The sequence below is a fragment of the Sardina pilchardus genome, chromosome 11, assembly GCF_963854185.1.
Source record: "Sardina pilchardus chromosome 11, fSarPil1.1, whole genome shotgun sequence".
NCBI lineage: Eukaryota > Metazoa > Chordata > Actinopteri > Clupeiformes > Clupeidae > Sardina > Sardina pilchardus.
In genome coordinates this window covers 10,905,276-10,918,670 of record NC_085004.1, presented here as the reverse complement: position 1 = coordinate 10,918,670, position 13,395 = coordinate 10,905,276, and the positions used below count along the sequence as shown (strand labels likewise).

Sequence of the window (13,395 nt, the reverse complement as noted above, 5' to 3'; positions counted from 1 at the left end):
AAAGGGGTTTGAACACAAATGCTTGCAGCATAATGAAGTGAAACTAGCAAAATAATAAATTAATATGAATTGATATGGAATCATGATTTTATGTCACTTTATTCATGGCGAAAAAGTAAAGGTTCACATTAGAAAGTCTGAGGAAAAATTACTTTTAATATCAACATCTGGAGTACAACATTTTGCAAAAACAATCATGTAACTGTAGGTTGTGCATCCCTTGAAAAGTTCAAAATAATAATAATAAAATAAAACGTGCTTGATGCACAGCTGGATCTGAAAAGTAATCAAACTGAGCCAATAGGGAAAGTGTGAGGGCACTTGACAGTCAGTCTGCTTGTGATTATGGTCTCTTAGAAGGGGGCATTTGGTCTCTAGCTTTTTCACAACTTCTTGTAATTTATCTGCGTTGAGTGTTTACTCATACAATTCATGGAGTGTCCCTTTACTCGCACCTCAATGACGTCACGTTCACTTAAAGGAGCCACACATACAGTAGGCCCTGTTGTTGACTGCTGTACCACTGAGGACTATTATGAGTTATGTCCGTCATTGGTGGTATACAATTACTGCAATTAAATTATGCCTATTAAATATTGTCCCCTATTCATTTTTGACATTTTTTTCTCCAACAGTAATATCGGTTATCGTATCGGTGCATCTCTAATATTTTATTTATTTTATTATATAATATAATAAAATATTACTTATTTTAGCCACTGCATAGATCACAATCCAGATCATCCATAATACCGCGATACAAGAGAATACACAGGCTGCGGATTTAGGAAAAAAATCTTTAATCTTGCCATCTTCAATTAAATCTTTTATCTTGCAATATTTGGCTAAATGTTTACGCAAATGTGAATTAACATCAGGTGGTTGAATGTTTATCTGTGGTGATATTATAGTTATGTGCTGGTGTTCACATTGACCCTTTTCTCTGCGAAAAAGCTTCTGAGCATCAGCACCTGACCGATGCTGACCGCAAACAAAAAAAATGTCTCCCCAATGGACCAATAGAAGACGCGTTCATGAAGATCCTCAGCTCTAATCCGGTCTTGAGCCTCACGGAGACGGTACCATGTTTGGGAGTCTGTAACCACTTTCAGGATCTCATGGATAGACATACTTGCAGATTCCATCTGAAAATACACGCACGCACGCACGCACACACACACACACACACACACACACACACACATTAGTGACGGGCATCAACATAACGTTGACTTTGGTTAGGCTGGACCAGTGATTTACACATTTTGGGTGGTGCAAACCCAAAATCTGGGCATTTCTTATACTTCTCTTACACGCATTCTGCCATGGCTTAAAGCACCTTTCCAGCTACACGCTCCGGAGGGCTGTATTAAAGTCGAGCGCCACTACAAGGTGAAATAGCATATTGCTCGATGTTGGCATTAGGCATAGCTCTAAATACATGTAGGCAACACAGAGTGTTACAAATTGATATTACAGAGTCTAATTTGATGCTTAATAATCTGATACGGCTTCATGTTTCCCCATTACAGTGTCATGCATATTTCCCGACATTACCTTATCCGTGAGGCTACATTGTGAGTTAAATTGTCAAAGCCCATAATCACCCACTTTGAGTATTGGAGCTTACCGATTGCATCTTCAGTTTTAACTTGACAACACGTGTGACTTACAGTAAAGGAGATACAATAATTCAAAGGTATAGTGCCTGCCTCAAATAATTCACATTTTCTTAGTCTGAATCTCCCTTAATATTGATGCAAGAAACATGCAAATTCATTTCTGTGGGTTTCTCATGACTAAATCAGCATGCCAAGTTTTGTTAAAATCTGTGACGAGGTCCTAAATTGTCCTGATGTGACACAGAATCACCCTACCTCTAAAAATAAGAATTAAATCTCACCTGATAGGTTTGACACTTACCTGAGTGAGAGCTGTTGCCCTGTTCATATCAGGTAATAAAGGACGTTCCTCTCCCGCCCGGAAGTCCAGGTAAACAATTTTATGAGAGAAGGTGGAGAACTCATTGCTGAAGCACACTTTGTAGACACCTTTTGAGGTGGTGGTGTGTGAGAAACTATCATACTGTTTCTTTCTTTCCTGGTATAGGACATTGTTCATGGGATCGGTCACAAAACAATCCACATCATAGTTTCCCCCAGCAATCACCTGTTTAAGAAGAACAATAAGGGGCAGGGATTACTCAGTGTAACAAACATTAGAGATTATTATGCTGGGAAAAGTTTACACTTAAAATCACAAACCCAAAGGCAAACAAAATTGTAAGTAAGTCTTTATTGTCTCTTGCAAGACAAACAATTGCTTTGAACAGAGAGCATCAGCGACACATACAGTACATAAAAGAGGTCATACAAGCTACAAAACAAGACCATTTTACAAAGACTCACTACATAGAACATGGAACACATGGAATTACCCAAGCACACACATACGCCTTCTTACTTCCGGAATCGACAGTGGACAGGACTGTTGCAGTCAGAGAATATCTAGAACCTCCACTCTTAGGAAACTTCCGTTGTCTGAACTGTTTGCAGTTCCTCTTCTGGTTCCACATGAGTGGACAAGTTTGCAGAATGAATAGAGGTCTATGGAGCTGTACCCCTTCTCTTTTCTCTGGATATAATTTTTTGATAGGCTAATGATAATTTTGGAATATTGTATTGGGGGGGGGGACTTTCAAACATGTCAACAACGTCATTTATTAGCAGAATGGTAGTGTGAAAGGCCAAATAGGCCTACTCATTCATTGAACTCCAGAGACCCCCACTGTTTGTGTACTTACTCCCGATTGTCCCTAGCGGAATTGCAACATATTGCAGGTACAATGGAGTTAATAGGTAGGCTACTAGTGAACTGGCTCTCCCGAACGTACCCTGTTCGCAGAACGAGAGGCAGACATTAGAAATAAGATGTCATGCTCACTTACGCATCACTTTTAAGTAGAATAGCCTAAACAAACTATGCTACAGCTTCATCCATAATGTTCCTCATTGTTGAGTTGACTAAACCAGAGCCTACCGCTCTGGACTAAACTTGACTTGAGTGCTCATGTTCACACAACATGCGTTTCAGTTTCGAGAGAGTGCCCCAATTGGCTTGGAGGAATCGATGTGAACTTCCCTATTTTGTCAAACTCCCTGATGACGATGGCTAGTAGACACACTGTAGCCTAGCCTACACCTAGCCGAGCTGAAAACGCCTGAAACAAAATGAGAGCCGGGCACCATGAACATTCAGCATTATTATTTTTTTAACATTCAACGTGGTTATAATTCAACATACCATCGTTATTTATTATAGCCTACTACAATGAGTTGCATGGTCTGTTCAAAGCAAGCTCATGTTGATGGTCTGTTCGAGGCAAACTCATGTTGTTCCAGTAGTTGAAGTGTAACGTTCGGAAGAATAACAGGCGTAACTTTGTTACCACCTAGGCTTACCTGACGTTTGCATCGCATTACCAACACTCTAAATTACAACTGCATAGGATAGGATAGGATAGGCTTAGACTTACTTGAAAATCTATGTCAAATTTCACTCCGCTCTCGAGATCTTCGTAAAAACACTGCTTCTCGTTATCAGGTAATTCAAAAGTCAATTCCGTGCAGACAGCGAAAGCGATCAACAACGTCAGCACCAGCAACTCCCGACAATGCCTGCTGTTCATGGTTTATGCGATGACAACGGTCTTTACAAATGCAGCTATTATTTTGTAAACATACGCCAAACTTTGAGCACTATCAGTGTGCCTGACGTGGCATTTACCCATACGTTGCCAGAGGGCGTTAAAGGGGACCTGACGAGGACATGTTCAGTCTCAAAACGTTTCGCACCGTTTTGCGAAACATCTCGACATCTTACTGTATATGTGCTGCACTTGGAGAAAAATGGTTGTTTGTTGCCTGAAAGTGTGTTGAACTTGGTATATTAGGCTACCTAGGCCTACACACTTTATGAACATGAAAATGCAATACAACAATCATGGCCTGAATCCTGATGTGCAGAATGAATGAAGATTGACTTGTGTCTTGTCTATCACATCCTCTGGGCACGCTTTGGTTCATTGTGTTTGCAACAGAAACGCTGTGGCTTCAAATGCATATTATTTCCCATGCAACTTGGCCTTTCATTTACCTGAAATCTGAGGTTTTGGTAATTGATAATCACATGATTATTGCTGAAAACTTAAACACAAAACCAAAGTGGATATGGGAAAACTCCAGTTTCTGGAGCAGCTGAAACTCCAGCACATAGCCTATGAATATACTAGCCAGTTCAATCAGGACCACTTTGTTACTATTTGCAATGCATAATGTTTCATTTGGCGGTATGGCTCTGTTCTGGGAGCACCCTGCCCTTCCACGTGCAAACATGGAAAGCCTAGCAGAGGAAGCAGCAAGATAAACTCCCCACAGGGGACAGAACAGACTAGACATCAGTGACAACAACTAGATATTAGTCAGATGAGGTGGGGGTGGGTTGCAAAAAGTCTTGCAGAGAAAGTGACAATTAAGAGTAAGCAGGCTACGGCAGCTCAAAAATGGCGCCCTGAATGATGTCCACTAATATCAGAGCGAGTGATCAGCTGATCAATTAGCTGGCTAGTCAGCTGAGCAGTTAACCAAGTTGCTGGGCATGACCCTGTGGCCTGCCTGAACTAACTCTATGCTCCATATTTGTACCAGCTTTATATGGCCCTGGGCCATACTGGACACCTACTGTAATGAACAGGATTATGTACAGATGTCTTTTTGTCATATAAGGAAATGACAAGAATGACGGTGCTCTTTTCTTAAAGATGTCGCGTGCCATCAGAAACCACTCACACATTGATGTATACATAAACGTGTTTTCAGTTGGTCCACCAACCCTACACCCGCTGTTTTTGTTTACTAGGTCAAGCCTCGCTTTATCACTTATCTTGGATTTAATTCTCTTTCTGTGAAATACCCTTCAGTCCCTCCAAGAAATCTGTGTTTAAAGTAGTACTTCATTTTGAAAGAAAGTGTACACTACACTTCTAACATAGTACCACTATCATTCTTTTGTATCACATCATTGGCTTTGTATTCAATTCACCAGGGGTCAAGTTGATGAAAAACAAAAAGAAAATAAGGGAATAACTTTTATTTTTTATGAAATTGATGAATGTATCATTTTTGTACGAGGCAATAAAAAAAACATTCATAGAAGTTGAGCTTTGATTTTATTGAAGCTACTCAAAAATAAATTAAGGACATAAATAGAAATCATATGAAACAAACAAAAAGAAGAGAGAAATGGAGCAACAGATGGATGAAAGTTTATTTTACAGAAAGCAAAATGATTCAAAGCTTTAGGCACCGTACATAATGTAAGTGCTGTGACGCCTTGCCCCACACAGGAAGGATGAAGTGATAGAGAAAATATAAGAACATAGAGAAAAAGAGAGAGAGAGGGTGAGGAAAATGGAGAAGCCCCTCAGCCAGAGCACATCGGTGAGGAAACGTAAGCAAATTATCTGTGGGTCAGAGAGAGATAGACAGGAAACAGAATGTGATGATGGAGAAGACAATGGACATGCAGTAGTTCTGATGAACATGACATGCAGACATTAGAAATGAGGAAATGGTGACAAGATCAGTAAAAAAAACTCATATTACTAACTGTAACTATAAATTGGTCCATGCATAAAATGTTACATGATCTACTATACAGTTAGTTGGGTAAGAAAGCATTTTCGGCTGTGAAATAGGAAGGAACAGGGTTAGTCAGGAATGTTGGGAATGCAATATTTACATGGATGTCATGTCGTTGAGGGCATGGTCCAGCTCCTCGCTGATGGCCTTGTACTTGAGCTTCTGGGCATACAACTCATCTACAGACATAATAAACATTAAGAGAGATGAATTTCATGTCACAAAAATAATACCTTGGTGTCTTTCCACGATAAGTGTACATGGAGGACTCAGATCCTAGGTGTACTGTACTCCCCCGCCATGATCATTGTATGCTGTAAAGCATAGTGACAAAGCAGACAGGGCGTCAAAACGTAAAAACTCACCCTCAAGATCATCAATGGTCTTCTCCAGTTTTGCCACTGTCCTCTCAGCAAACTCAGCACGGGTCTCAGCCTGAGCACAAAGAATGATTTCAGAACACATTCATAGAGTCCAAAAAGACTAAAAGCTTTCCTGTGTTATGAGGACTGCAAAACAAAAGGGAACTAACCTCCTTCAGTCTGTCGGTCAGGACCTTGATCTCCTCCTCATACTTGTCCTCTTTGGCAGAGTACTGTTGTGAAAAAGAGGTACTACAGTCAGTGCTAACATACACAAGACATACACAAAACATACACACACTTATACCAATTCAAAGTCACCTCCAGTGGACAGACAGACAGACACGCGCACACACACACACACACACACACACACACACACACACACACACACAATTACACACACACATACACACACAATACAAACAATACAAACCTTCTCAGCCTGGGCCTCAAGAGACTTCATGTTGTTGGTCACAGTTTTCAGTTCCTCTTCAAGTTCAGAGCACTTACTACAGAAAACGAATTCAAGGAATGGTTGTTGTATCATTTGACATAAACAAACATCAAACAGAATATTTACTTTTGTGCAAAGCACTTACCCCTCAGACAACTCAGCACGCTCCTCTGTGCGCTCCAGCTCAGCCTCAACAATCACCAGCTTACGGGCCACCTGAAGATACCGCATACATCCTTGCTTAGCACTTTTACATGATTGAGTAAAATCATCTTATTTCATCTACTAGAAACTAGACTAAACTAGAAACAAAATATGTGAGTATATATTTTGTGTGTATGTATTTCTGGACATTGGGATAGCAAATCCTGGCAGGTAAACATTTCAAATTCATATGCCCTCTGCTACACTCTCTATATGATACCTCCATGGGCAAAATTAATGTTTATTCCAAAGGCACCACGGCAGTACTCCATTTACAGAGAGGGCTTCTACTTAAAGAATAAAGTGAAAGAAGGTATTCTGTGAAGTGTATAAAGTAGTCCTTTGTGAATGCCACTGACAGAAATGTAGGTTGATACTTATGGTAAAAAAAATTTAGTATTGCACTTCAAAATGGGAAACTAGACCTGTGACCTATTGTGCCCTTAGAATGATAAAGTTCTATCTATATTCTTAGTAGTTCTGAGATATCGCTTCAAAGTCTTAGAATTCCATAGAGTGTTACTGATAAGCGAAAACCTCTTCAGACATAAAGTTCAAACACGCTTACAACTACAAGAAACACCTCAATTCAATGTGTCACAGAATATGTCAATAACTCAATTTTGACAAAAATGTCAGATAGAACCTTATTCTTCTAAGGAGACGCTATGTGTATGTTGTATGCAGTTGTGTGTGTGCCTGAAAACTGACTGTAGGTTGATACTTCTGATCAAAAGTCTTCGTATTGCACTTCAACATTTGAAACTAGACCTATGACCTATGCCCAATTTTGTATAGAGTTGTGTGTGTGCCTGAAAACTCACCTCTTCATACTTGCGGTCAGCCTCCTCAGCAATGTGCTTGGCTTCCTTCAGCTGGATCTCCTGCAGTTCCATCTTCTCCTCATCCTTTGCGGCCCTGTTCTCAATAACCTTCATTCCTCTGTGAGAGTGAGAGAGATTTTGTTTGTTTTCATTCTAGTATTTCTTTTATACAGGACAATATATATTTTATAAGTTTCAGTTTTTCTGTGCTAAGTGTCCTGTCAGACCTCTCGCTCTCATCAGCTGCCTTCTCAGCCTCCTCCAGCTTCTGCAGTGCAGTGGCCAGACGCTCCTGAGCACGATCCAACTCCTCCTCAACCAGCTGGATACGCCTGTTCAGAGAGGCCACCTCACCCTCAGCCTGCAGAGAGTCATATGGTAAGCAAGAGCTCCATGTCCTCACACACAAAGAGCTGATTATGGTGTCAAACTGTCAAGAGGGTGCTAACAATGACAATGATAACAACAATAATGAAAGGGGTGGTGAAACAAACTGTACAAGTGTTTTACTGAATTGTGTACTATCGTCTGGAAATGACTAAAACATTGTAGGGGAGGCATATACATCTATTCCCTTTAACAATAGATTATTGGCTTATATATTTTTGTATCTGCTTAAGCACCTATTCACATTCTGTGAGTTCATGGGAGGTCAGACACTGACTTACCATAAATTAACTTTGTATAACAGAAACTGAAGTAGACAAATCTGTCTAGGACTACTCCAGAATTGTTTGTTGAATCGTGTTGAACCCAGAGCAAAAAATTGCCCTTACAAATGGTTATGCTGATTAACTGTACATTATATTTTAATGATTACCTTGTGTGCCTGGCTTCCTTGGATAATGTACTGAGGTTAACTAATAATTCTAATATAGCCTATATCAAAGAATCTGTTTTTTTTTTTTTTTCAAAAATGTTACCACCTATCTGGCCTCATACAGTATTTGTATTTTTAGAGTTTTCTCATGTTTTGTCATGTGCAAATGTGCTTCAAGAAAATGTTATGCACATAGCCTACACTACTCACAAAACCTAAGAAATGCTTTCGGGTGAAATTTAATATTTGAATGTTTCCGTACAGAAAGTACTGAAACATTGAGCTCTTGGACATGTACTTTCAAAAGTCTAGACTAGAGAAGGTCACATTAAGTTCACCTGTAAAGGTTATAATGGATTTTAGGTTCATCCTGAAATTTTATTCGAAAGCCAAATATTCCTGACTTTTTGTTAGTAGTGTATTTACAAGTAAATGCCTCATACACTGGGCTACTGACCAAAAAACAGCTTCCAATTTTTTTTTTTTTCTTTTTTTTTTTTTGGAAAGGTTACTACTGAGTTCATATAAAAATATATATACAAAATAAAAATATATAACTTCATATTTGAGTGATATTGATAGAGTTAAGCTGTTGCACACATTAGTTGACATGTTTGTCTTAAAATATTAGCTCTGACAAAATAGGCCTAGATAGTCTAAACATGTTGTGCAATATATGACAGAGAAGTGTTGACTTGCTAATAACAAAACAAAATTTGGATCTTAAAGAAATGTAATTTTACATTAAATACAACTTAATTTACTTTAATTATATGTATAGTATGTATAGTCATTTAGTCGGAGTGGTGTTGCCATGGCGGGTGTGAGGAAAAGGGGTTGGGTTATCATCTTGCGCAGCTGTTGTGAGTCAGAGGAGTATCAGAGCTACTGAAATTGTAAGCTTGTATCGTGTAAACCCGATAGCTCACACTGACTTGGCCATTTAAAGCTTCGTGCTATATATAGTATGGCTAGTTGACGAAAACTGCTCAGAAAGCAAGAGGCAGCATTACCTTAATTGTATCAACAGGAGTTGACCTTCCGTTGGCCACTAAGTCAGTATTTGGTCAGTAAGGATAATGGCGAAGATATTTTTTTTGTTTTGTTGTTCTGTGAGTTTAAACATTAAATATAAAACAGCCCAATGCAGTAGGAGAGTGATATATTCAAATAGGGCTGTACTCTTGATGACTGCCAAGCAGTGTATAAAGTACTTTGTGTGTGTGTGTGTGTGTGTGTGTGTGTGTGTGTGTGTGTGCAGTGATTGCCTTATTGTTCCAAGAGCAGAGGAATCTATGAGCCTGTGCGTGTGTGTGTGTGTGTGTGTCTGTGTGTGTGTCTTTGTCTGTGTTTGTACAGTGTCAAAACAGTGCACTCACATCTGTGGCTGTCTTCTCAGCCAGCTCCAGCTTCTCCTGTGCTTCCTTCAGAGCCTCAGAGTACTTGTCCAGCTCATCCTCTGTACCCTTCAGCTTCTTCTGCAGGGCTACCAGATCATCCTCCAGCTAAGGCACCACACAAAACCATAGACATAAGTGGACATGTACACAGACAGAAAAAAAAAAAGTCAAAGTATTGGAAAAGTTGAAGAGGAAAATGTCTATCAAATCCCTTAAACTACATTAACATTGACTCAGGTCACAATAGTATTCCACAAGAAGGAAACTCTTCTGTGATATCAATCCAACAGTCATCCAACTGTAGGTGCCGACCTGCTTGCTGCGGTCCTCTGCTGCTTTCTTGTCTCCCTCAGCCTGCTCAGCTCTGTCCAAGGCATTCTCCTTGTCGAGCTTAAGCATCTGCATCTTCTTCTTAATGGCATCCATGGCGGCTGGTTGTGTGTTAGTGTGCCTAACTGATAGAAAAGAGATAGAACAGAGAGGGTGAAGCCTCAAGCGTCTGTGCCTGACTGAACGCTGCGCTGGAGTGCGAGCTGGTGCTCCTGCTAAGCTGTAATATGCGCTTTTTTTTTAGGGGGCCACAGACGCTGAGAGACACCCAATACTTTTTTGGAAATGACTCCCAAGAGATTGCCTGGACAAGCTGCGCCTTTTTTAAAGATCTGTATTCCGATTCGCTCCTTGAAGACATTTGACTACTGATATGGCTATATATGGAGCATGAGCAACAGGAGTCTTGGAGCCCCCACCAAGACAGCTCCTTGGCCAGAGACTAAGTCCCCCCTCCCCCTTAAAGGGTCTTGGGTCCTATTTCTGACCCCTTGGTTCAGTCACAAATAAAGATTTCTTAGGTTGGGGACCTCTAACCAGTAGCACCACATGGAAGTATTCTATCAGACCCAGAAAACCACTGTGGTCACAGAAGTGGGCTTAAAAGTAACGAGACATGTGTTTTCAAAGTCAAATTTACTTGACATTTCGCTTCTTTAACAGAAGATGTTTTTCCAATCGCAGAAGGAAACTCACATCATAGTTTCCCACCTTTGTGTTGAAATCAGGAGGGGCATTCATTTCAGCTGTTTTATGCCTTAAAACTAGAACATTAGACTGAGTACCAGAAGTGATCATTTCAATCAGGGGGGTGTAACATCTCTGGAAGCAGGTTAGCATAGCTCCTTAGTCTGGTAGTTATATAATCTTCCCTCTTCCATGCTATCAAATTAACTATCTATAGGAAGATATTTGGGGAATCTATTCCAGACAGAGGAACAGGAGGAAGACATTTTTTTCTTATTTTCCCTTAAACCATCCCCATCCCCCAAATCCCTTCTCCTGTACAGGGTATTTTTAGTCTTCCTTACAAACACCTGTCTTCGTCTGTATATTTCCTCCAAAAGGTTCCTCACTCATTCCCTTACTATGGGCTCATGAAATTGAGACATCTGAGGAACAGCTGTGAGCAGAATATTGTGTATGGGCAAATTGAAAATTCCAAAAAGTCTTTAATCTTTCATTTCATTTACCATGGCGTTATTCACTTACTTTCTGTGATTATGAACTTAGGGCTAATAGAAATGTATCATTTTTGGAAGACTTTATAATGTATTGGAAGTGTGGGGTGACTGTAGATCTACATTGCTGAGATGCTTTAACAAAGAGCATTTAACGCTTTTATTATTATTATTATTATTATTATTTAGTTGTGCCCAGAGAGTGATATGAAAGTTTTGTAAATGAGATTTATAGCTGCCACATGGACGTTATTAAAAAGCACATTTACTTTACACGCTTTAAGTCACACATTTAAGTTGCACTTGGGCATTAAGCATGTTGCATGTACACTTTAGTAACTTGCACCCGTGTTTCACATACCCCCTGCTTTGAGGCGCTTTTATAGCCTGGCTGGAGTACTGCAGATAGTTAATATGAATAGCCAACTTACAATACTAAATGTTAGGTATACTAAACGTACATTCAGAAATCAGTCCAGGGTAAATAAAATGCATCTAACATTTAACTCCTGTTTAATGTGGGCTCACTTCAGGAATTTTTATGTCACATAGAGTTACGAGTTGGGGAGGGTGGGGGTGGTTGTAAAAGTCCAGTATGTGTAAATGCAGTATGGCAAGTCCATTGAGTTTAAACAGTCTTATGTGTGTTCAGGATGTGGATGGCTTGAGCAAAGAAGCTCCTCCTCATTCTTTCTGTTTTAGCCATGTGGAAACAGAGACATCTTTCTGACTTCAGGGGTTTAAACAGCCCATTGTCAGAGTGTGAAATGTCCTTTAAAATATTCTGGGGCCTTGTTTGTATTCTTTTGGTGTGTGTGTGTGTGTGTGTGTGTGTGTGTGTGTGTGTGTGTGTGTGTGTGTGTGTGTGTGTGTGTGTGTGTGTGTGTGGTGAGCGTTGCATTATCAGCAAAGTTCAACACTCAGCTCCTATATCGCTAGTGCAACACTGGCTATGCCAACTATTCCATGCTGAACAATAGGAAATCAGTATGATAAGATGAAAGTGATATATTTGCTTATAGAGTAATTAGAAAAGCACTCAGAGAGCGCAGACCTCCGGCAAGCGAAAACATAACCGCCTCCTGGATCAAGACGGTGCATGATATGGATCACTCCCAAAATGTAATCGTTTCTTCCTTTGGTTATTTCAGACCTTCCCTGAAAATGTCCATCCATGACTTTTGGAGTTATCTTGCGAACAGACAAACAAACAAACAAACAAACAAACAGACAGACAAACAAAACCGATGAAAACATAACCTCCTTGACGGAGGTAATAAGATGAAAGTGATATATTTGTTTAAATACATAGAGCTCAGAACCAGAGGGGTACAAGTGATATTTCAACATCTTTACAGGAGGGCCAAAACAGCACCAACTGGCTCATTGTGTTCAGTGTTAAGTCCTTTGGTTTTTCACTAATAACTCTAAAAGTGCTTTTAAAATTATTTTCTCCTTTTGACAGTAGAAAGAGCTGATCAAGAGCTAACATGACATGATTTACTGAACACAAAATCAAGTGTCTGTTATTGCCATCTAAATCCCCTGATCTAAATTCCATAGAACGGTTTGGTGAGTCAAAGAGAAGAATGCACAAATGAGAACGTAAGATCTGGAAAGATTTTGTAAAAAGGAATGGTCTCAAATCCCCTGTCAACATTTATGGGATGTCATAGGAGAACATTACAAGTTGTTTTATTGGCACACAAAAGGCTTCACAATGTATTACATGCAGGGGTGCCAATAATTGTAACACTTGCTGTTAGTATAAGGACTCAGGGGCTGAGATTTATACAAAAATGTATTCAAAAAGCTAAGACAAGGGCATGCAATAATACAGGTCGCTCTTAAGTAAAACACAATTCTTCATTCCATCATGGGAGATCCGTTAACATTCCCTTTGTTTATTTTCTGTGTCACCCCCTCTATGTGCAGGTTTAATGTGTTCTTTAACTGTGAACGCAAGGGAGAGTGGCCACTGGTCAGCGTCAACGAAATGTTTGGCGATCGGCGATTTCTCATCCTTTCGTCTAATTGCAATGTTGTGTTCAATAATGCATGTTTTGATAGATCTGCTAGTTTTCCCAACATATTGTTTGTTACATGGGCATGTGATTA

General features: G+C 39.8%; 2 protein-coding genes across 3 annotated transcripts; both read right to left on the bottom strand.

The window, feature by feature from the left end:
• Positions 1 to 136: 136 nt before the first annotated feature.
• Positions 137 to 3,791, bottom strand: tmed3 (transmembrane p24 trafficking protein 3). The gene is made up of 3 exons (XM_062549583.1): positions 3,536 to 3,791; positions 1,924 to 2,169; positions 137 to 1,145 (listed from the first exon to the last, which is right to left on the bottom strand). Exons 1-3 carry the CDS (start codon positions 3,686 to 3,688, stop codon positions 912 to 914), a joined length of 633 nt encoding a protein of 210 aa, XP_062405567.1. The 5' UTR covers positions 3,689 to 3,791; the 3' UTR covers positions 137 to 911.
• A 1,520-nt stretch (positions 3,792 to 5,311) lies between these two features.
• Positions 5,312 to 10,307, bottom strand: tpma (alpha-tropomyosin). 2 transcript variants are annotated; one of them, XM_062549578.1, is made up of 10 exons: positions 10,079 to 10,305; positions 9,746 to 9,871; positions 7,774 to 7,907; positions 7,547 to 7,664; positions 6,664 to 6,734; positions 6,498 to 6,573; positions 6,232 to 6,294; positions 6,065 to 6,134; positions 5,800 to 5,878; positions 5,312 to 5,521 (listed from the first exon to the last, which is right to left on the bottom strand). In XM_062549578.1, exons 1-10 carry the CDS (start codon positions 10,190 to 10,192, stop codon positions 5,518 to 5,520), a joined length of 855 nt encoding a protein of 284 aa, XP_062405562.1. In that variant the 5' UTR covers positions 10,193 to 10,305; the 3' UTR covers positions 5,312 to 5,517. The 2 variants fall into 2 exon arrangements, with proteins under 2 accessions (XP_062405562.1, XP_062405563.1); XM_062549579.1 differs by lacking the exon at positions 5,312 to 5,521 and having other exon boundaries at positions 5,796 to 5,878; positions 10,079 to 10,307.
• Positions 10,308 to 13,395: the final 3,088 nt, after the last annotated feature.